Below are 24,914 nucleotides of genomic sequence, written 5' to 3' on the forward strand. Positions count from 1 at the left end.
CAATGTAAAGTTCTGTAATGTTTTGTCTTTGCAACTTGGCTCTGTAAATTTGTTTCTGGAACTATGTCTTAATCAGAAGGCCTTGTGAGGAGGATGTACTTAACCATCTCTTGAAATAGTGTCGATGTTTATGTACCAGGCCAGCCTATTTCCAAGGCCAGTGAAAGCAACTAGAATTGTTGATATTAAACCATTGTAGTTGGGTGGAGGGCTGAGAGGAACGGAACATTGCCTTTTGGGGCCTTTCCGGTGACTTTGCAAATCGGCAATGGGTGGTCCAGGGGGGTGGTCCAGGTGGGATGGGCAAAAGGTGGAGATCTTAGGTTATTGGTTTGACCCATAAGGGCATCACCTTTACATACCTCCAATGGAAAGTTATTTAATCTCATGTATCTCTATTATTCAGGACACAGGCTCTTCCTGGATAACCCCCCTGTGTCATTTTGTTCTTCTGCAGCTGATCTGGGGCCAAGGGACCAAGCCCTATGAAGATAGGTTGAGGGACTTGGGAATGTTCAGCCTGGAGAAAAGGAGGTTGAGAGGGGACATGACAGGCCTCTTTAAGTATTTGAAAGGTTGTCACTTGGAGGAGGGCAGGATGCTGTTTTTGTTGGCTGCAGAGGAGAGGACACGCAGTAATGGGTTTGAACTTCAAGTACAACGATATAGGCTAGATATCAGGAAAAGAAATTCACAGTCAGAGTAGTTCAGCAGTGGAATAGGCTGCCTAAGGAGGTGGTGAGCTCCCCCTCACTGGCAGTCTTCAAGCAAAGGTTGGATGCACACTTTTCTTGGATGCTTTAGGATGCTTTGGGCTGATCCTGCGTTGAGCAGGGGGTTGGACTAGATGGCCTGTATGGCCCCTTCCAACTCTATGATTCTATGGTTCTAAAATCATAACAGGTTTTCCAGTCCAGTGGTCACTCTGTTTGGGTGCTGCACACTAGGCAAACAATCCCCAAACGCCCAGACCAGACCCTGGGCTATTACCACTGTCTGCTGGCTGTAAAGCAGGCCTGCCTCTCCCTGCTGCCTCAGCCTTGGTTGCTGCTTGTCTGGTGGCCAACGAAGATCTGGACCCTCTGAGACCAAGGCTTGCATAACTAGGATTGCCACCCTTGCTCTATTTGCATATACAGTATACGATGAGATGCAAATGTAAAACGAGCACTGGAAAGGTGTTTAAAAATAGCATGCCAACCTTCCCTGGCCGGACTGCATGAAATCCATGAATAAATAGAGCAAAAAAACCCAGAATATCAGGAGGGTTATGCAGAGATCGCGGCCTCGCTGGCCATTTGTAAAGTGCCAGCTCCTGGGGCCTCAATTAGTCTAGTGCAGGGGTAGTCAAACTGCGGCCCTCCAGATGTCCATGGACTACAATTCCCACGAGCATTCACTGGCAGGGGGCTTCTGGGAATTGTAGTCCATGGACATCTGGAGGGCCGCAGTTTGACTACCCCTGGCCTAGGGGCTTCAGAGAAGCAGAGTTTAACCCTTTGAGCTCCACTCTGCTTTCATTCTGGTCTTTTAAGCCAGGCTTCTCGACTTGCTATTTCAAAAGGGAAATGTGTGCTTTGAAAGCCAGAGGCATGATCCAGGTTTTGAACTAGAAAACCAGCTGGTGTCGGCAGGGTTATAATCCTTTCCTCCCCTGCACCGTCCTGAGGCAATCTTAGGCTCTGAGAGGTTCTTATTTGTAAGTGAATGCTCTCTCTCACTAGTATGAATGAGAGAGGACATATTACAAGAAGGCAGAGGACAGCAAAACTGCCAGTTTGCCTACCCTGGACCATCTCAAGACAAACTAAGCCTCTGAGTGGTTCTTATTCAGACATACTGAACAAGATTCAAAGTAAACTTCTTCCATAAGACAGGAAGAGGTTAGGGACCGGTATTTGGAGTATATTCCACATTCCTAAGTGGGTCATAAAGAACTGGAGAACTAGGGTCTCCCACTTGGCTGCATGTGGAAGAGGAATCCAAGCTGGCTCTCCAGATACGAATCTGCTACTCTTAAACACTATACCAAGCTGGCTCCTATCCCAGCCTTAGAGTTGAAAGGGACCTCCAGGGTCATCTAGCCCAACCCCCTGCACTATGCAGGACATTCACAACTGCCTACCCACAGTGACTCCAATTTCATGCCCAGGTGATCCCCTCCCCCCTAAAATCTCCAGTAACCAGCCTGGCCTGGAGGAAGTTCACCTACCATCCCACAGTGGTGATCAGCAATTCCCTGGTTATGCAAGGAAGGGCCACAAGAGACAAACACTGGCACATCCCTTCCTGCTCACTCGCTCCCAATTTGCCTAAGTTCTCAGAATCAGCCTCTCCATCAGATGACTATATAACCTCTGTTTAAAAATTTCCAAAGGAGAACCTACCATCTCCCAAGGAAGCCTGTTCCACTGAGGAACCGCTCTAACTGTCAGGAACTTCTTCCGGAGGTTTAGATTTAGAATCTAGGAATTTAGAATCATAGAGTTGGAAGGGATCCCCTGGGGTAGTCAAGTAGTCCAACCCCCTGCACTATGAAGGACAAACACATCCCTCTCGCTTTTCCACTGTCCCCTGAGACCCCCTTGAGCCTTCACAGAATCAGTCTCTCCGTCAGATGGCTCTCCAGCCTCTGTTTAAAAACCTCCAAAGATGGAGAAGCCACCACCTCCCAAGGAAGCCTGTTCCACTGAGAAGATGATCTAACTGTCAGGAAATTTCTTCGGGATGTTTAGCCAAAAATTCTGTTGAATTCATTTCATCCCATTGGTTCTCATCCGACCCTCTGGGGCAACAGAAAAAGACTCTGCTCCATCTTCTCTGGGACAGACCTTCAAGTATTTGAAGATGGTTATCTTATAAGTGCTCAATATGCACCTCACCCCTGTTGCACACCTTGGTGTTCTCCGATGTTCCCCAGTTATCCTTACTGTGTTTTAACTGTGTTTTTTCCCCCTGGAAATTGTCCTCAGCTCATTTGCACGGAAGGGCGGTACAGAAATCCAGGAAGGGTTAAATAATAGAAATTAATAAATCTTGTCTCTCTTTCCTTTAGAATCGAGTTTCTTACTGGGCAACGCTCAAATTGTGGACTGGCCTGTAGTTTATAGTAATGACGGATTTTGTAAACTTTCTGGATACCATCGAGCCGACGTCATGCAGAAGAGCAGCACCTGCAGGTAAGCTTGCTTTGCCAGGAAGAGAGACTTCTTTGGGCTCTGGAGGTTCTGTTGGGAAATGTCCTCTCGATGCATTTTGGAAGACGACTATCTTGTTCCGCTTTGAGACTCCTTCAAGTAGAAGAAGAAGAAGAAGAAGAGTTGGTTCTTATATGCCGCTTTTCCCTACCCAAAGGAGGCTCAAAGCGGCTTCCATTCGCCTTCCCTTCCTCTCTCCACAACAGACACCCTGTGAGGTGGTTGAGGCTGAGAGAGCCCTGATATTACTGAAGAAGAGTTGGTTCTTATATGCCGCTTTTCCCTACCCGAAGGAGGCTCAAAGCGGCTTACAGTCGCCTTCGCATTCCTCTTCCCACAACAGACCCCCTGTGAGGGAGGTGGGGCTGAGAGAGCCCTGATATTACTGAAGAAGAAGAAGAGTTGGTTCTTATATGCCGCTTTTCCCTACCCGAAGCAGGCTCAAAGTGGCTTACAGTCGCCTTCCCTTTCCTCTCCCCACAACAGACACCCTGGGAGGTGGGTGAGGCTGAGAGAGCCCTGATATCACTGCCCGGTCAGAACAGCTTTATCAGTGCCATGGCAAGCCCAAGGTCACCCAGCTGGTTGCATGTGGAGGAGCGCAGAATTAAACCTGGAATGCCAGATTAGAAGTCCGCACTCCTAACCACTACATCAAACTGGCCACTACACCAAAAGCTAACTAAACTAACCACTACACCAAAAGCATCATAGAAGAACCAACTCTTCTTCTTCCCCAGTAATATCAGGGCTCTCTCAGCCCCACCTCCCTCACAGGGTGTCTGTTGTGGGGAGAGGAAAGGGAAGGTGATTGTAAGCCACTTTGAGATTCCTTCCGGCAGTGAAAAGTGGAGTATAAAACCCAACCCTTCTTTTTCTTCTAGTTGGCTACTGTCTTCGAGCGCTTATGAACATAAACCTTTTAAGTCCTGCAAATCTTTCTCTCTCTTTTTTTTTGGGGTGGGGGAGTATTAGACGCTAGAAAGGATACCTGCCATGTGACTTAAAATTGGCTGCAATATAAAATCGTTTCTCCAGCAAAGGTATCGGCCGCCATCATTTTGCTTTCCGAGGGTTTCATAACATTTTCCTTTTGTAACAGAATATATTGGAAATGCAGAGTGTAAATCATAGTTAATCTGACACATAGTGGTGACAATTGCATAGCATTCTAAACTTTGTAAGTCTGCTGCTGTTTTTGCTTAAGAAGCTGATGAGAATTTCCTCCCCTCCTTCTTTCTCCAGTTTTATGTACGGGGAACTCACAGACAAGAAAACAATCGAAAAAGTCCGACAGACCTTTGACAACTACGAGTCGAACTGCTTTGAAATCCTCTTGTACAAGAAAAACAGTACGTACGAAACTTGGCACAAATTTGTATCGTTGGTTCATTGGTATGGAAACTATCTATACTAAGCACCAAACAGAGAGCCAGTTAAATGGCTCAGGGCCATGCTTATAGGGCTACAATTTAAGTTAGATAAAGCTCGCAAGGACAGGGAAGTGGTAGGGAATGGAGTGTGTTTGTGTTGATTAGAGATATTTCCTAGAAGAATACTTTAATGGGAAGGGGCCATCCAGGCCATCTAGTTCGACCCCCTGATTAGTGCAGGATCAGCCTCAATCATCCAGGAGAAGGATCTGTCCAGACGCTGCTTGAAGACGGCCAGTGAGGGGGAGCTCCCCACCTCCTTAGGAAGCCCCTTCCACGGCTGAACTAGACTCCTAGAATCCTAGAGTGGGAGGGGGCCATCCAGGCCATCTAGTCCCACCCCCTGCTCAGTGCAGAATCAGCTTCAAGCATCCAGGAGAAGGATCTGTCCAGCCCCTGCTGGAAGACCACCAGTGAGGGGGAGCTCCCCACCTCCTCACGCAGCCCCTTCCTCTGCTGAACTAGACTCCTAGAATCCTAGAGTGGGAAGGGGCCATGCAGGCCATCTAGTCCCACCCCCTGCTCAGTGCAGGATCAGCCTCAAGCATCCAGGAGAAGGATCTGTCCAGCCCCTGCTGGAAGACCACCAGTGAGGGGGAGCTCCCCACCTCCTCATGCAGACCCTTCCTCTGCTGAACTAGACTCCTAGAATCCTAGAGTGGGAAGGGGCCATGCAGGCCATCTAGTCCCACCCCCTGCTCAGTGCAGGATCAGCCTCAAGCATCCAGGAGAAGGATCTGTCCAGCCGCTGCTTGAAGACTGCCAGTGAGGGGGAGCTCCCCACCTCCTTAGGCAGCCCCTTCCACTGCTGAACTAGACTCCTAGAATCCAAGAGTGGGAAGGGGCCATCCAGGCCATCTAGTCCCACCCCCTGCTCAGTGCAGGATCAGCCTCAAGCATCCAGGAGAAGGATCTGTCCAGCCATTGCTTGAAGACTGCCAGTAAGGGGAAGCTCACCACCTTTTAAAAATTATTATTATAATTATATTAGATTTATTACCCGCCACTCCCGAATTGGCTCGTAGCGGGTTACATATCATAAAATCCCCACTAAAACCCCCAGTTAAAACATAATCACCAACATGACAGAAAACCCCTCCCCACCCCCACCCCCGCTATTAGAGGGAGGGGAAGGAGGTAAGATGGATATTCATACCTGGATACTCATACCTGGAGGGGGGCTTGGATCTACCTCCTCTACCAATTAACTACTCTGTGAAAATATTCCTGAATATTCATTAAAATCTTTATAGACTTATACAGTATTGCCCTGTATTGAGTCTGCCAAGAAAACGCTGGAGGGCGTCACCCCAAGGGTCAGACATGACTCGGTGCTTGCACAGGGGATACCTTTACCTTTACTTTACAGTTTGAGAGTTGGAAATCTAAGCTATCTGGTTGATTTTATGTGGAGTGACCATGTTAGTCTGTGGTAGCAACACAAAAGCTCATTGGCATTTCAAATATGATCAGCATTTATTCCACCATGAGTTTTTGTGAGACAGAAGTCTCTTCTTCAGATACAATGCGAAAGAAAAAACACTCACACACCTCATTTTTACAGAGAAGAATATTTATTGTGGGGGGAGCCGGAAACTCTAGTATACATGCAGGGGAGCTAACTCTATCTCTCTGTGTTGTTGTTTTTTTTAACTGTCCCAAAATTTTCCTGAAAACCTGGGTTTCTAAGAGAATTCCCACCTGGTTATACTATGAGTGGATTCTAAATTCTAAACTTAGCTGGTCTTGTTATGCAGATTTTTTTAAAAGTCCAAATGGAGTTCACTTTTAGCTATTAACCCCCTGGGTATTAAAAGAAATGAAGCAGGGAGGCATTGCTGATACTTTAATTTATTGAAACTATCTTTGCTATCCAGCAACCAGAGCTTAAATCTGAAGCTTATGAGGGTTACTCTTTCCTTCAACAGAAATCTCCAAATAATAACTGGAGTCATGGTTCCCATTTGACTGCTTAAGGTGTGAAGCTGGAATCTCAAGAGGAGGGAGAGAGAGAGAGACAGAGACAGACAGAGACAGAGATAGAGACAGAGATAGACAGAGACAGGCAGACAGAGAGAGACAGACATACCGAGAGCGAGAAAGAGACAGAGGCTGAGAGACAGAGACCAAGAGAGACGGAGACGGAGATGGAGACGGAGAGACAGAGAGAACTGTCAGGATTGTTGTTGTATCCTGCCATGAGTTAGCATAAGTCTCTCCATGATTATTTGTTTAACCTTTTTCCCTTCCTTTGTACTTTAGGCCCCAGGCCCATATATTATGCTTGCATGCTTGCTTGAAACGGAAACTATGTTGTGCGCCCTGTTATCTCAGAGAGCTGTGAATTATTTGTCTTTTGAACCTCTTGGCCGGGTCTGCCTTTTGTAACCATAATACCTTATCTTGTCTCCGGAGAAGACCAAGGACGTGCGAATTGTAACACTGTTTTTTATGACACCTGTTGACTCCTTTCCCCCTCCCTTGGGAACTTTCAAGTTTCAGACGGGAGAACTGCCTTGATAAAGAAAGGCAAATCTGTTCTCAGGCAGATTTGACTTTTCCAGTTTAGGTGTATGAAGTAACTCTCAATAAACGCTTTCTCTACAAAGAAGCTCGTTGTGAGTTCTTGCAACGCTTGACAAGAACAAGACATGGAGAGAAACACAGAGAGAATCAGAGAGAAAGAGACAGAGATAGACAGAGAGATGGGCAGACAGACAGAAACAGAGAGGGAGAGAGAGAGACAGAGAGACAGAAAGACAGAGTCAGAGAGAGACAGAGACAGAGATAGAGAGAGACAGAGATAGACAGAGACAGGCAGACAGAGATACCAAGAGCGAGAAAGAGACAGAGGCTGAGAGACAGAGACCAAGAGAGACAGAGACAGAGATGGAGACGGAGACGGAGAGACAGAGAGAACGAGACATGGAGAGACAAACAGAGAGAATCAGAGAGAAAGAGACAGAGATAGACAGAGAGATGGGCAGACAGACAGAAACAGAGAGGGAGGGAGGGAGAGGGAGAGAGAGAGAGAGAGAGAGAGGGAGAGTGAGAGAGAGACAGAGAGAGAAAGAGACACACACAGAGAGAAGCAGAGAGACAGAAACAGATACAGGGCCTAGACTCATGAGTAGCCTGGACCTATGGAGCTCAGGCAGGCAGAGGTGTTCATATTGGTTTGATAGAAAACATAAGTGGTAGGAAAGTGGTAGGAAAGCATTTCCAAAACTTTAGCAGTGCCTTCCTGAGCACTCTAAGTGGGAGCTGGGGAGTGGGGGCTAGGGGGTAATGCCATGCTGATAGCGTGATTGCTGGCTTCTGGAACATCTCGAGATTGGAGCCTGGGGAGGGCAGGGCTTAGTGAGGGGAGGGGCCTCAGAAGGGTGTCATGCCACAGACTCCACCCACCAAAGCAGCCCTTTTCTCGAGGGAAAACTGATCTTTGTCATCTGGAGATCAGGTGTAATTAGGATTGCCAGCTCCGGGTTGGGAAACATCTGGTGACTGCTGGAGGTGCTTTTGCGTTGCTCTTTTGCTCACTTCCCGCCTCCTCTTTGTTCTTGTGATCTCCTTCCAGGAACACCCGTTTGGTTTTACATGCAAATTGCGCCCATCAGAAACGAGCACGACAAAGTGGTTTTATTCCTGTGCACGTTTAAGGATATCACTTTGTTCAAGCAGCCCATCGAAGATGATTCGACCAAAGGTAACTTGGGGAAGGGGGCATCGTCATGAAAAATTCGCACATGTTAGAACGAAGCTTTGTCTGGCTGGGTCGGCATGTGTCGGCATGTGTCGGCATGTGTCGGCATGTGTCGGTGGTGATTCTCCTGTTTCGTTCCTCCGTTGCCGTATAAGCACTGTTTTGCCTTTTGTGGATACCCGTGTGCTGTGTTGGGATGAGCACGAACTGGAAAAATGCAGTCCAGCCTCAGTTCATGGTTCGTGGTGCGCCTGGTTTGTGACCCGGAAAGCAATACGAATTTCTCAGCATCAAATGAACATGTTCCGTTCATACGGCTTGTGATGCATAGAGGAATCCCCTGGCATGCTAGAGACACTAAACTTGCAGGGGATCTCCAGCTGATGCTCCTCTCCATGTCCTCCAAGGTTGGTGAGGATTGAGTTTATGGGGTCTGAGTTACAGCCCCCCAAAGAAGAGGCCCCTAGGAAAGTGATTTCTGGGGAAATGAGCATAGGTTCGGGAGTGTATAGAACAAACCCTGTGCAAGCTAGAAATGTCAGTCACAAGGGACATCTTTCCAATCCTCCTCTATATGTCCGCCAAACTATGTTCAGATTGGACTTATTTTTATTGAATATGATTTATGACCCCCAAAGATGCCCCCAGGAAAATGTCAGGTGCAGGTTCAATGATGTATAGAATGGATCCTCTGGAAGCTATATGCACCAATGGTACAGGAAACATATCCCTGTATTTAAAGTTTGGACAATGATTTGATTGAGCGGAGACAGTCTGTCTGGAAATGTATCCATTCACCAACCGCCACAAACAGCTTGAAAATGTGTGGAAAGTTCGTGTTGGTTGACCTGCCACGAACTTCAGTCTGTGAACCACGAACCGGCAAAATTTGTCCTGAATTTTCGTTTGTGGCCATCCCTAGTGCCGTGTTGTCAATAAACCTTTCCCCCCAACAACCCCCATTTTCATTTGTTGCTTCCAAATCCTAAAATGGTGACAAAAATAAGGTTGCCAGCTCTGGGTGGAGAAATACCTGGGGAGTTTTTACCCAGGGGGAGGGGGAACCCTGGAAAGGGTAGAGTATGAGGAGGTGAGAAACCTCAGCAGAGTACAATGCCATAGAGCTCACCCACTAAAACACCCATTTGCTCCACAGAGACTGATCTCTGTAGTCTGCAGATGAGTTGTACAAGAAGGAAATCTCCAGGGGCCACCTGGAGATTGGGCAACCCTATTGAAGCTTTGGCAAAACAGTCTCAGTCTAAAACTGCCTGCAACCCCACTCCTCGAAGAGGCTCACTATGTAGTAGAGGCACTAAAAATGCTCCAACAGCCAACAGCTTGGGAGGAAACCCTAAACCAGGCCTTCTCAACCAGGGTTTCATGAAATCCTGGGGTTCCTTGATGGCCCAGGAAGGGTTTCCCAAATGGGTAGAATTAATTTTTTATACATTTTAAAAATTTAGCGGGAGAAATGACCATATATGGTCACGTCAACCCTCCCCAAATGGCCAGTGATGGGCCTGGAGGGGGTGGGGAGGGGAGGGGCCCCCTGTGGGCGTGTCCACAGCTCTGCTTCCCAGCCATATTCTGCACGATTGTGCCACTTCTGGGGTTTCTTGAAGCCTGAAGAATGTTTCAGTTTCTCAATGGTATACAAAATGAGAAAGGCTGCACTAGAGGATAAAGGCAGACATCCCAACTGAGGACCTGGATGGGTCCTTTTTGCAGGACCTTTTTGCAGGACCCCGTGTCACTCTTCAGAAGAGCTGACAATGATTGTGTGAATCCCCCTTTTTGGATCACCGAATGATATTTTGGAAGACCTCAGTCTGATCCTCTTGAACAGCGGTCCACAAACTTTCCGTGGCTGTGGACCGCTGCCACGGGATGGGGGGAGAGGGCAACCCGGGACCCCGCACATGCACGGCAGCCCCGGCGCAAACGTGAATGTATGGACTTGCCGCGTGTGCACGTTTGTGGTCCCGCCGGACGCAAACGAACATGCGCAGCAAGTCCGCACATGCGCGTTTGCGCTGCCAGCATGCTGGCGGCTGCGGCTCCCTCTCCCCCCCGCTCCTGAAGCAAGAAGCTTGCCAGGCCACAAGCTAATCGGCTGCTTCGGCGGCCAATTTGCTCGCAGCCTGGTGAGCTTCTTGCTGCGGGCGGGGGGCGGGGAGAGGGAGCCGCGGCCCGGCGCTGAAGCCTTTGCGGCCCGGGGGTTGGGGACCACTGCTCTAGGACAGTGGTTCTCAACCTGGGGGTCGGGGCCCCTCTGGGGGTTGAACAGCCCTTTCCCAGGGGTTGCTGCAGCGCAAGCAGCTTGGCCAAGATGCAACTTGGCCAGCACTGCCACTGTTGCTGCTCCTCCTGAAGACACCCACCAATTTATAACCAATTGATAGACAAGCATGAACAATGGATCTTTGCACAATTGGTCAGTTTCGGTTTAATTTCTGTGAAAGAACACTTGCATGATTTTATGGTTGGGGGTCACCCAACATGAGGAACTGTATTAAAGGGTTGCGGCATTAGGAAGGTTGAGAACCACTGGTCTAGGAAGTCCTTGCTGGTCTGAGTAAGAAGTTGATACTGGTGAAGATTGACCACTGGTCCCAATCCCTAGGAGACATTAAAAAAAAAAAGAAAAGAAACCATCCCCTCTACATTACCCCAGTGATTCAGAGATGCAGCCCTCTGCCAAATATATAATTCATTTTCTCCCTCTTCCAGACAACACTGAAAACTACTCAGAGGCCTTCCCGCTAGAATTATGAGGCAGAGAGATACATGAATTACAATTTATAGGGAAATGCAGGAATCTGAAAGGGAGGGGGAGGCGGCGGCAGAGTAACCCATCAGTCGGAAGCGACAGAATTCGTACCTTGAAAAACCTAATTTCATTTTTTTTAAAAACCTCACTTTGTTCTTAAAGGGGTTGTTTGTTTTGTCTGGGGTTTGTGAGATCTGTACATAATATATAAGATGTCACCCTCTTGCAGTAGCCGAACCTTGTATAAATGTGAGGGAGGGCTCATCATTCACGAAAGAGTGAGTTTCGGTGAAAAATTCAGTGCCTCTGAAATATTGATGTGAATGCTTGGCAGGCTCTGTTTTCCAATGCATTCTGGTCCGCTGTCAAGTTATCTCTCTGCCCTGAAGCCCGGATGGTTTATGCCAGAGGTAGTCAAACTGCGGCCCTCCAGATGTCCATGGACTACAATTCCCAGAAGCCCCTGCCAGCGAATGCTGGCAGGGGCTTCTGGGAATTGTAGTTCATGGACATCTGGAGGGCCACAGTTTGACTACCCTTGGTTTATGCTGTTTCCGAGAATAATGGGGACCGGATGGGTCGATGAGGTGGGTCCTACAAAGGGAACAATCCCCCTCCAAGGTCTTGAATTTCAATCGGGTGCCACTTTCGAAATGGCCGGTCTGCGTGAAGGCTGGCAAGGAACGATCATTCGGCCCAAGACGCTCCCCTCTGACAACTGTTCCCCCCCCGTCCCAAGTTATTTATTTATTTATTTATTTATTTATTTATTTATTTATTTATTTATTTATTTATTTATTTATTTATTTTTGTTATATTTAAAGCATTTATAAAAATAGTTGAAGGGAAGAACTGAAAAACCAGCTACCAAAGCAAGGATTGTTACATAACAGCAAAATAATGTCATACTATCTTAAGAAACACTATGGTCAATCCCCGTCACATTATCAATTATACATGGTCCTAACCTAAAAATTAATACTAGCTAGAGCCTCTTGTGGCGCAGAGTGGTAAGGCAGCAGACATGCAGTCTGAAGCTGTCTGCCCATGAGGCTGGGAGTTCGATCCCAGCAGCCGGCTCAAGGTGGACTCAGCTTTCCATCCTTCCGAGGTCGGTAAAATGAGTACCCAGCTTGCTGGGGGGTAAAATGGTAATGACTGGGGAAGGCACTGGCAAACCACCCCGTATTGAGTCTGCCATGAAAACACTGGAGGGCGTCACCCCAAGGGTCAGACATGACCCGGTGCTTGCACAGGGGATACCTTTACCTTTACCTTTATCTTTCTTAGGAAAGTCCAAGTAATAACACCATTGTTCATCGTACTCTTCAAGTGGTTTCTTATTAACCATGTTAGTGAGCCTTGCCATTTTTGCTAGGTCTGCTAATTTGTCTAGCCATAGAGGAGGAGTTGGTGTCTCCGGCTCTTTCCAGTGCTTCACCCAAACCAACCGCGTGGCCCTAGTTGCATGAAAGAAGATGATTCTGGAAGAACTCGATAAAATGCTTGGATGAAAGCTTAACAACATAGATTCAGGATTAATCCTGAATCCCAAGTTATTCATTGATTTGATTTTAAAGTAATACATTCAAGCTGGAACCACTCGACCAAGCTTTAAATGGACTCAAGTTCCATAAAACTTCAAATACCAGTAGGCTGGTCATCTCCTGACCAAGAGAAGACCTCCTGGTCCTAGCCCCTGCCTGACGGAATGAGCTCCCGGAGGGTCTCAGGGCCCTGACGGAGTTGATTCACTTCCGCAGGGCCTGTAAAACGGAGCTCTTCCGCCAGGCATTGGGTTGAGGACAGGAGAGTGACTTAGTACCATCTTGGGCCCCTCTTCGACACCTGGAAACCTCCAAATTTAAAGTCCTCCACGGCCTGAGAAGAACATCAGTCTGGCTGTGGATTGTTATTCATGCTGCGAGAGGTATTTTATTATACTGGGCTATTTTTAGGTTTTAATGTTGGTTATATTATATCCATATACATTTTGTTTTACGATTCCGTAAGGCACCACGAACGGTCTTTGCCAGGAATGGCAGATTAGAAATCGAAATATAAATAAAATAAAATGTTAAAATGGTAATGGCGAAGATAAACAGCAAATCAGCGACTTAAAAAAAATATATATATCCAGGGGAATAAAATGAACAGAGTGATAAAAAGGGGTAGCTTAGCAGCCTTCCAAGTAAATAAATTAATAGCAGAGAGGATTACCTAGTTGTTGCGACAGGAAAGAGAAACTCAACAAATGACCAGCAACGGCCTGAGCAAAACGTGCTGATGGGACGCTGGCCAGCTGATTTAGTGCCAAAGATGGATATTTTCGCAGATGAGGTGCCAAAGCATAAAAGGCCCCGTCCTTTTGGAATTCCATGTCCAATAATCTATGCTTTAGGTTTCCATGTGCATAGGATTCAATTGCCATGAATAAAGAAACTAAGGCAGCATTTCTCAACTTTTTTCCCATTGAGAAAGCCCTGAAACATTTTACAGGCTTTGAGAACTCCCAGAAGTGGCACGACGGTGCAGAATATGGCTGGGAAGCAGAGCTGTGGACACGCCCACCTGGAATCCCTCCCCTTCCCAGCCCCTCCAGGCATATCCTTGGCCATTTTGGGAGGGAAGGGCAGGTCAACACAACCATATGTGATCACATCACCTGATGAATGTGTAACAATTTAAGAAAATATATATGAAAAATTAATTAACGCCTACCCACTTGGGAAACCCTTCCAGGGCTGTCAATAAACCCCTGGTTTCACGGAAACCTGGTTGACAAAGCCTGACCTAAGGGGATGATTTGAGCATTCTCCAAGGGTGGCTGGATTCACGTCCTGTCCGATGCGGCGTTTAATCCCGCTGAAGTCAAAGGCTGATGGCATTATCCTAAGCCGAGTCATATCCTACAAAGTCATATCCTGAGCCTCCGGGGAGGGCGGCATATAAATAAATAAATAAATAAACAAACAAACAAACAAACAAACAAACAAACAAACAAACAAACAAACAAACAAACACAGCCTCCAGTGGACTTAGAATCATAGAATCATAGAGTTGGAAGGGATCCACACAGGCCATCTAGTCCAACTCCCTGCTCAACGCAGGACCAGCCCAAAGCATCCTAAAGCATGTAACTTAGTAGCACGTAACTCCGTGAGCTAGAGAGGGCAGAGAAAGAATTACTCGTCTCCCTTTTTCAGAGTACAAGAAGTCAGGGGTACTCAATGAATTTGATGAGCAGTAGATTTAGAAGAGTTAAACAAATACGTCTTCACCCAGAGAGTAATTAATGTAAGGACTTCACTGCCAAAGGAAGTGGTGGCAGGTTTTCGGCTACAAGCACAGACATCTTCAAGAGGGGATTTGGAGAAATTTATGGAGTGGTGGTCCATCAGTGACTATTGGCCAGAAGGTCTAGTGGGAATGCTCAGTCTGGGCCAGTGATTCTCTGTATTCTTGTTGATTGGGGAACAACAGTGGGAGAGATTCTGGAGTTCTGGAATTCTGGCCTTGCTAGTGGACCTCCTGATGGCCATTATGTGATGCAGAGTGTGGGACTGGATGGACCATTAGCCTGATCCAACATGGCTTCTCTTATGTTCTTATGTCTGGGGCACTAGTGCTCTGCATTCTTGGTGCTTGAAGGGCAACAGTGGGAGGACTTCTGAAGTTCTGGCCTTGATGGTGGGCCTCCTGATGGCACCTAGATTTTGGCCACTGTGTGACACAGAGCGTTGGACTGGATGGGCTATTGGTCTCATCCAGCATGGCTTCTCTCATATTCTAATCAACATTATGTAGATGGGACATTCTCTGGGCATTGATACTCTGTATTCTTAGTTCCTTGAGAGCAAGAGTAGGAGGAGTTCTGGCCCTGCTGGTGGACCTCTGAGTTTTGGCCACTGTGTGACACAGAGTGTTCGACTGGATGTGCCATTAGCCTGACATATGTCTGGAGCAGTAATGTTCTGTATTCTTAGTGTTTGAAGGGTAAGTGTGGGAGGATTTATGAAGTTCTGGCCCTGCTGGTGGACCTCCTGATGGCACCTGAGTTTTGGCCACTGTGTGACATTGTGCAATTGGATGGGTTGCTTCCCTGATCCAACATGGCTTCTCTTAATTTTTTCACTCCACTTCGGATTCTACTATTAGTCCGTGGTAGCAATAGCAAGCCGTAGTAGTAGTAGTAGTAGTAGTAGTAGTAGTAGTAGTAGTAGTAGTAGTAGTAGTAGTAGTAGTAGTAGTAGTAGTGTTGGTTCTTAAATGCCACTTTTCTCTACCAGGAGTCTTGCTGGATTAGACTGACACCTGAAAGACTAACAGTGACACCTTAAAGACTTACCATATTTATTACATTTCTTTTGTGAGGCAGAGATCACTTCTTCAGGGGCGCAACAGGATGCCCAAATGCCTCTGAAGTGTCTGGTGATAGCTTGTGATTGATACCGCACCATTCTTAAGGTGTCCTGCTAGATTAGAATGCCCTTAGAGACCAAGATGTTTTTCAAGGCATCAGCTTTTGAGAGTCAAAGCACCCATCTTCAGATAGGTACTGAAGAAGGAAACTTTGCTTAATGAGGAACAAAGTTGTATATACACTAGGGGTCAAGCCCACTGCATTCAGGAATACAACAGGTCCTAGACTGGGGGTGGGGTGGAAAAACTCTGCAGACGGCCTCCCCCCTCTCCCCAGGGCTGCAGGCTGGAGGCCCCCGGGAAGGGAACGGACTGGCAGTGGCTGCTCTCATGCAGCAGGGATCTGCAGCCTCTGAGCCTCGAAGGGAAGTGGAAGAAGGAGGGGGAGGCCAGGGGAGGGGACAAAAGGCGATTGGCTGGCCGCTGGACAGACAGGCAAGCCGATTGGAGGAGGAGGCACTCAGGGGCGGGACCCTGAGTGGGTATTAAGCGCTGAGTGGCATTTAAGCTATGAGACAGGATCCTCTTCCTGGGCCTTACCAGAAATATATTATGTGGAGCAGATAAAATTGTACCTTTTCAATATTTCAGTAAGAAGCTTAACAGGATGCCTTGCCATTTGCACAGTCAATCAGAAGCCCTGCCAGGCAAAAACCCAACCTATGCCTGCCCACTTTCTAAAACCAGCTGGTGACCCACAGGAAAAGTGCCAGTTGGCCCCAGGACACCCATGGGCACCACGTTTTGGGATCCCGGGCCTATACCTCAGTAGTAGAAGGCATTCTGAAAATCTCAGGTTCAAACTGCTTCAAAGTGTTTTGGGGTTGGTGAAGACCTGATTGTGTCTTACAACCTCTAGCACAGTCATTCTTGGCCAGTGTCATTAGTAACCCTAGGGTTAATGCAGAGCTCTGGAGGGGTGACTCCATTTGGGGAGGGGGATTTAATTCTTAAAATATATTAATATATTAAATTTTGACTAAGAGGGAGGAGACAGGAGGACACAGTGGCTTTCTGCTCATCGGTATGGTCTGTGGTGGCCTTGTTGAATTCACACAAAATGGAAAAGGAAGGGGAAGGAAGACCTGAATCTGCTGCACTCCCTCCATTGGCTCCTCCCATTCCCCGCCTCTCAGAATGTCTTCTCAGAACCCTGCTGGCAGGAAATAGCTGGAGGAAGGCTGTTGCAAGCAAAGGGATTCAGATATTCCAGCAGGAGAGGACTATGTCCAATGCCACAGAGTCATCCTCTGAAGCAGCCATTTTCTCCGGGGAAATTGATCTCGTTAGGCTGGGGATGAGCTGTAATTCCAGGGGATCTCCAGGTCCCTATTGGAGGCTGGCATCCATAACCAAGAGGTCCAAGGTGGTGGTAAGCTCCCGCTCACTGGCAGTCTTCAAGCAAAGGTTGGATACACACTTTCCTTGGATGCTTTAGGATGCTTAGGGCTGATCCTGCGTTGAGCAGGGGGTTGGACTAGATAGCCTGTATGGCCCCTTCCATGATTCTATGATTCTATACCTGGATCCAGTGAAAGGACTGTACACAGCCTGCACAGAGATTCCTTCCTTCCCAGGATTCCCCTTGTCCTGGCAGCCATTTCTGAGCTTGGGAAAATATATTCTCAGGTCTTGCTAGAATTGCCAACTTCCCAGTGGTGCCCGAAGATCTCCCAAAGTTGCAAGTGGTCTCCAAATCACACAGACCATTTCCCTTGAGGAGATTGGCTGCTTTGCTCAGGCAAGGTACTGCAGAAACCAAAAATGAAACTAACTTCTTATTTAAGAGGCATTTTGCTTGATCCGTGTTGCTATGTACACTGTAAACATGTGAGTCAATCATGACCCTTGGCCACGCAGATTTACATTGGAAGAATTCCCTGTAGATGAGGAGCGGGGGAGACTTCTATTTTGTCAAAGGGGAGTGAATTCCTCAATAACTCTCATTCTGTACCTATTTTGTTAGCAGACAGATTGCTGTATGGAACACTTTTAAAAAAATCCGTAAGCATCTTCTTAAGAAATGTCTTATTTCACTTATTTCAAGGGAGAGGCAGTGTGGGAACACTGGCTCAGATGAGAATCTGGGCACCCTGAGCACAAATCCTCACCTTTGGCCAAATATTCTCTCTCTCTAATTCAGGTAGTCAACCTGTGGTCCTCCAGATGTGCATGGACTACAATTCCCACGAGCCCCTGCCAGCATGTTCCAAAAGCATTTGCTGGCAGGGGCTCATGGGAATTGTAGTCCATGGACATCTGGAGGACCACGGGTTGACTACCCCTGCTCTAATTCACCTCTGACTCACAGGGCTGTCGTAAAAACAAAATGGGAAAGGAAAAGCCATGTCCACTCACTCAAGCTCCTTAGAAGAAGGGGCAGACAGACGGGTAGACAGAGAGAGAGAAACAGAGAGAGAGAGAGAGAGAGAGAGAGAAACAGAGAGAGAGAGAAACAGAGAGAGAGAGAGAGAGAGAGAGAGAAACAGAGAGAGAGAGAGAGAGAGAGAGAGAGAGAGAGAGAGAGAGAGAGAGAGAGATCCTGTCTATCCAATTAGCATTTCTCCTAATGTGCAACATTTTCCTCCTGGTAAGTCTCCAGAAAACCTTCACAATCCAAGACGGATGCTAAAAGGAGATGTTACTGTAGCAATAAGAGAGGCATATCGATCCCAAACCATTACAGTTGCCTTAATAAAGATATTGTCTTGATTTAGCTCTCCTCCTCTCCCAGAAAAAAGATGTTTTCAGGGAATAACTCAAGCGCCTCGCTCTGCTGGTTCTTATTTGTATAAAATAAATGCAGCCCAGCATTCCATGGTCTCCAGTCTAGCTTTCTATACTAAACTTTCACAGGAAGAAAGGTGATTAGCCAGACTCAGGGAGGAAAAGTCGGTTATGGTGACTGACAGAAACCTCCACCATCAGGGGCACTAAGCCTCTGGATCCTAGAGCCAGGAGGCAACATCAGGGGAAGGCCTTGGCCTCCATGCCCTGTTGCTGGCCCTCCAGGGGAACTGATTGTCCCCTGAGAGAGACAGGATGCTGGACTAGATGGACTCCTGGTCTGATCCAACAGGGCTCTTCTGATGTTCTTAGGAAGGCCTCGGCCTCTCTGCCATGTTGTTGGCCCTCCAGAGGAACTGGTTGACCACAGTGTGAGACAGGATGCTGGACTGGATGGACCCCTGGTCTGACCCAGCAGGGCTCTTCTGATGTTCTTAGGAAGGCCTCGGCCTCTCTGCCCTGTTGTTGGCCCTCCAGAGGAACTGGATGGCCCCTGTGTGAGACAGGAGGCTGGACTGGATGGACCCCTGGCCTGATCCAGCAGGGCTCTCCTGATGTCCTTAGGAAGGCCTCGGCCTCTCTGCCCTGTTGCTGGCCCTCCAGAGGAACTGGATGGCCCCTGTGTGAGACAGGAGGCTGGACTGGATGGACCCCTGGCCTGATCCAGCAGGGCTCTCCTGATGTCCTTAGGAAGGCCTCGGCCTCTCTGCCCTGTTGCTGGCCCTCCAGAGGAACTGGCTGGCCCCTGTGTGAGACAGGAGGGTGGACTGGATGGACCCCTGGTCTGACCCAGCAGGGCTCTCCTGATGTTCTTAGGAAGGCCTCGGCCTCTCTGCCCTGATGTTGGCCCTCCAGAAGAACTGGTTGGCCCCTGTGTGTGACAAGATGCTGGACTGGATGGACCCCTGGTCTGATTCACAGGGCTCTTCTCGTGTTCTTATTAAGGCCTTGGCCTCTCTGCCCTGTTGTTGGCTCTCCAAAGGAACTGAAGAAGAAGAAGAGGTAGTTTTTATACCCTGCTTTTCTATACCCAAAGGAGTCTCAAAGAGGCTTACAGTCGCCTTCCCTTTCCTCTCCCCACAACAGACACCCTGTGAGGTGGGTGAGGCTGAGAGAGCACTGATATCACTGCCCGGTCAGAACAACTTTATCAGTGCTGTGAGGAGCCCAGGGTCACCCAGCTGTCTGCATGTTGAGGAGGAGTGGGGAATCAAACCCAGCTTGCCGGATTAGAAAGGCCAAAGCTGAGAGTGAGCTAAGATTGGCCAGGGAAGCCCATTGTAACAAGAAAAGATTTTTCAGTTACGTGAGGAGCAAACGTAAAGTAAAGGAGGCAATAGGCCCGCTGTTGGGTGCGGATGGACAAACTCTAACGGAAGATGCAGAGAAAGCAGAAAGGCTTAGTGCCTATTTTACATCTGTTTTTTCCCACAGGTCAAAGTGTTTAGGCACATCTAGAGATGGCTGTAGCCAAAGGATAGTGTCTGGGTGGCAGGTTAACATGGATAGAGAGGTGGTCGAGAGGCATTTAGCTGCACTGGATGAGTTCAAATCCCCTGGTCCAGATGAAATGCACCCGAGAGTACTCAAAGAACTTTCCAGAGAACTTGCACAGCCCTTGTCCATCATCTTCGGAACCTCTTTAAGGACTGGAGATGTCCCGGAGGACTGGAAAAGAGCAAACGTTATTCCGATCTTCAAAAAAGGGAGGAAGGATGACCCGGGAAACTACAGACCAGTGAGTCTGACCTCTGTTGTGGGGAAGATAATGGAGCAGATATTAAAGGGAGCGATCTGCAAACATCTGGAGGACAATTTGGTGATCCAAGGAAGTCAGCATGGATTTGTCTCCAACAGGTCCTGCCAGACCAACCTAGTTTCCTTTTTTGACCAAGTAACAGGTTTGCTGGATCGGGGAAATTTGGTTAATGTCATTTACTTGGATTTTAGTAAAGCTTTTGACAAGGTTCCCCATGATGTTCTGATGGATAAGTTGAAGGACTGCAATCTGGATTTTCAGATCGTTAGGTGGATAGGGAATTGGTTAGAGAACCGCACTCAAAGAGTTGTTGTCAATGGTGTTTCATCAGACTGGAGAGAGGTGAGTAGCGGGGTACCTCAGGGTTCGGTGCTCGGCCCGGTACTTTTTAACATATTTATTAATGATCTAGATGAGGGGGTGGAGGGACTACTCATCAAGTTTGCAGATGACACCAAATTGGGAGGACTGGCAAATACTCCGGAAGATAGAGACAGAGTTCAACGAGATCTGAACACAATGGAAAAATGGGCAAATGAGAACAAGATGCAATTTAATAAAGATAAGTGTAAAGTTCTGCATCTGGGTCAGAAAAATGAAAAGCATGCCTACTGGATGGGGGATACGCTTCTAGGTAGCACTGTGTGTGAACGAGACCTTGGGGTACTTGTGGATTGTAAACTAAACATGAGCAGGCAGTGTGATGCAGCGGTAAAAAAGGCAAATGCCATTTTGGGTTGTATCAACAGAGGCATCACATCAAAATCACAAGATGTCATAGTCCCATTGTATACGGCACTGGTCAGACCACACCTGGAGTACTGTGTGCAGTTCTGGAGGCCTCACTTCAAGAAGGACATCGATAAAATTGAAAGGATACAGAGGAGAGCGACGAAGATGATCTGGGGCCAAGGGACCAAGCCCTATGAAGATAGGTTGAGGGACTTGGGAATGTTCAGCCTGGAGAAAAGGAGGTTGAGAGGGGACATGATAGCCCTCTTTAAGTATTTGAAAGGTTGTCACTTGGAGGAGGGCAGGATGCTGTTTCTGCTGGCTGCAGAGGAAAGGACACGCAGTAATGGGTTTAAACTTCAAGTACAACGATATAGGCTAGATATCAGGAAAAAGTTTTTCTCAGTCAGAGTCGTTCAGCAGTGGAATAGGCTGCCTAAGGAGGTGGTGAGCGCCCCCTCACTGGAAGTCTTCAAGCAAAGGTTGGATACACACTTTTCTTGGATGCTTTAGGATGCTTAGGGCTAATCCTGCGTTGAGCAGGGGGTTGGACTAGATGGCCTGTATGGCCCCTTCCAACTCTATGATTCTATGATTCTATGATTCTATGATTAGAAGCTGCTGCTCTTAACCACTATACCATGCTGGCTCTCCAAACTGGCTGGCCACTGTGTGAGAGAGGAGGCTGAACTAGATGGACCACTGGTCTAATTCTTGTGTTCTTAGCTAGTATTCTGGACAAAATGGAGAGAAAGAGACAGGCTTGTAGTGGACAACTCCAGGCAGATGTCAAAGACAAACTTCACATTGGTCTACAATAGTGACTAAAGAGAAACTCTTTGGATACTTATGCCTGGAGACCATACATTGAACATGAGTCAGCAGTGTGACTTGGTGGCTAAAAAGGCAAATGGGATTTTGGGCTGTATCAAACGGAGTATCGTGTCCAGATCACGGGAGATGATGGTACCGCTTACTCTGCTCTGGTTCGGCCTCACTTGGAGTCCTGTGTTCAGTTTTGGGCACCCCAGTTGAAGTGGGATGTAGACAAACTGGAACATGTCCAGAGGAGGACAACAAAGATGGTGAGGGGTTTGGAGACCGAGACGTATGAAGAAAGGTTGGGGGAACTTGGTCTGTTTAGCCTAGAGACGACTGAGAGGGGATCTGATAACCATCTTCAAGTATTTAAAAAGCTGCCATATAGAGGATGGAGCAGAGTTGTTCTCTCTTGCCCTAGAGGGACAGACCAGAACCAATGGGATGAAATTAATTAATTCAACAGAAATTCTGTCTAAACATCCAGAAGATGTTCCTGACAGTTAGAGCAGTTCCTCAGTGGAACAGGCTTCCTCGGGAGGTGGTGGGTTCTCCATCTTTGGAGATTTTTAAACAGAGGCTGGATATCCATCTGATGGAGAGGCTGATTCTTTGAAGATTCAAAGGGGGTGGCAGGTTACAATGGATGACCCAGGAGGACCCTTCCTACTCTGTTACTCTGCAATTCTATTCTATGATTCTTTGAGGCAATGCCAGGGAAAGGTCTTCTGGTGCCCCCCCAGTGCTTTCAGAAAGTAGGTTGAGCTAAGAGTGGCTTGTGCCCCGAAGAGCTTCTGATTGGCTGTGCAAATCACAAGGTATCCCATTTATTAGAGCTTCTGCCTGGAATGCTGAAGAGGTAGAGTATCTCATTCCCAACCATAATCTCACTCCCATCCATTTTGTGATTTGTCTCCGCCTCCTGTGGCAGCCATTTTGTGACTGGGCCCATCTCTCGCAACAGCCCATTTTGGGATTGTGATGCAAGCATTTGGTCCCGGGGAGAGTTGGAAATGTTACATTGCTGCTGCTAAATGTTTTAAGGACTCACTCTAGTCATAAGTGCAAAGTGTTGCATTGCTCTGCATAGCTAAGAACTCTGCTTTGGGATATATGAAGAGGACTTCTGTAGGAGCAGGCCATTGGGCCATCATAAGGGTTGACAATCTCCAGGTAGGGCCTGGAGATCTCCCAGAATTCCTTTTATCTCCAGACTACAGAAATAAGTTCCCATGGAGGAAATGGTAACTAGAGAGAGGTTACTCCAATGGAATCATACCCATTTCCTAAAACTATTCTTTTACTTCTTCAGAAAGTAATAGAAAGTATAGAAAAGAAAGCCAGAGCGAGTAAATTTTAAAGAGACTGATTTTTAGGATTTTGAGAATTTTATTTTTCTCCTGGCATGTAAGCCACCTCTAGACTATTTCAGAGAGGGATGTCCTAGAAATCCAATAAAATAAAATAAATACATACGTCTTTCATTTACATAGCTATGAATATTAAGCTGACATGTCACAATATAGCTTATATATTTTTCCAGTGTCCCTATTCCCCTGCCGAGTTCATATTTCCACCACTCATTTAGACCTCAAATAAATCAATTATTTGTCACCATCTCATTACTCAATATAGTCTAGTATACGGCTCCAGCTTCTATTGAAATCTGATATTGATCTGTTTTGCATCAAATATGTAAATGTTGCCCTTGACCCGTATTCCATCAATTTATTCACCCACTCTGCAAGATCTGGTGAGGATTCCTCCCCCCCCCCCCTCTTGATGCATATAAGATCCTGGAAGTTGTTACCATATATTTAAGGAGTAGTAGAAGAAGAGTTAGTTCTTATTTATCGTTTTTCTCTACAAGAAGAAGCCTCAAAGTGGCTTACAATCCCCTTCCCTTTCCTCTCCCCACAACAGACCCCCTGTGAGGGAGGTGAAGCTAAGAGAGCCCTGAGATTACTGAAGAAGAAGAAGAGTTGGTTCTTATATGCCACTTTTCTCTACCAGAAGGAGCCTCAAAGTGGGTTACAATCCCCTTCCCTTTCCTCTCTCCACAACAGACCCCCTGTGAGGGAGGAGAGGCTGAGAGAGCCCTGATATTGCTGAAGAAGAAGAGTTGGTTCTTATTTGCCACTTTTCTCTACCAGAAGGAGCCTCAAAGCGGCTTACAATCCCCTTCCCTTTCCTCTCCCCACAACACAGCAGACACCCTGTGAGGCCTGTAGCTCTCCCCGAACTACGGAGATCAGCTCTGGACAGCAGTTCCAGACTGCAGAGATCAATTCCACGGGTAGGTGAGGCTGAGAGAGTCCCGATCTTACTGTTTGGTCAGGACAGCTGTATCAGGCCTGTGACTGGTCCAAGGTTACCAGCTGGCTGCATGTGGTGGAGTGGGGAATCAAACCCGGCTCGCCAGATTAGAAGTCGGTGCTCCTAAGCACTACACCAAGCTGGCTCTTAACAAATGCATCTGGATACTGTTAGGGCCTGGATGGGCACCCTATCCGAAGAGGGTGGTGGACGGCAGAGGTTTCTTTTCCTTCCCTGAGAATTTCCTCATATGCTCAAGAATCCTGTCTCCCCTTAAGTTCCTTGCCTGCTTGAAGTCATTTAGCTGTCTCGTTATTGGAAAAGCGTCTTACCGTCCCGAGGTGCAAATCAATAGGAAGGCGATTAGCAAAAGGTGAAATGCTGTTTTCGATTTGGTGAATCATAAGCAATTTATGAAACAAGGCAGCTCATTCTGAAGGTCCGGTTGATCGTTCCTGTCTCGTAGGGCTTTTCCGAAAAATTATCCTGCAGCTTGGCATGGTGTTGACTGCCAAATTACTTTTTTTTGAAGCTTTACTATATATATATATATATTGGAGAACATTTTCATAATTTCTTTTGGGGAGGAGGAACTCCTATAGATTTCTCTCCAAAGAGGAGCGGTGATTGAGTTTGCCTGAAAAAGAAATTAATGGCACAGGGAAGTGGAAGGAGCAATTTTCCTTAGGATGGAATACACAATGCTGCAAAGAAGGGAAACGATTTTACATGTTCAAAACCTTTAACTACTTCATGGGTAGTTCTGAACAGAAAGTTGGATCCTTCAAAAACTCATGGACTTGAATTGAGGGGATGCCAACTTCCAGGTGGGACCTGGAAGTTCCCCCAGAATTACTGTGGATCTTCTCCTCTGCTGCCAACAGGAACCTTTCCCCGCCCTCCTCCAAGAGAAAACCCTTCAAGAGGGCCATCCTGTCCCCTCTCTAAATCTTCTTCTCCATACTGAATATCC

At 47.3% G+C, this 24,914-nt stretch overlaps 1 protein-coding gene across 2 annotated transcripts in view; it reads left to right on the plus strand.

The window, feature by feature from the left end:
- The window catches only part of KCNH5 (potassium voltage-gated channel subfamily H member 5), a 257,699-nt gene that overhangs the window by 20,241 nt on the left and 212,544 nt on the right, over positions 1-24,914 (plus strand). For both annotated transcript variants that reach the window (XM_077323911.1, XM_077323912.1), the window contains exons 2-4: positions 3,056-3,179; positions 4,443-4,549; positions 8,208-8,336. In XM_077323911.1, coding sequence (XP_077180026.1) covers positions 3,056-3,179; positions 4,443-4,549; positions 8,208-8,336 — 360 coding nt within the window. The remainder of the gene's footprint in view (positions 1-3,055; positions 3,180-4,442; positions 4,550-8,207; positions 8,337-24,914) is intronic.

Source organism: Paroedura picta, chromosome 2 (assembly GCF_049243985.1).
Source record: "Paroedura picta isolate Pp20150507F chromosome 2, Ppicta_v3.0, whole genome shotgun sequence".
Taxonomy (NCBI): Eukaryota; Metazoa; Chordata; class Lepidosauria; order Squamata; family Gekkonidae; genus Paroedura; species Paroedura picta.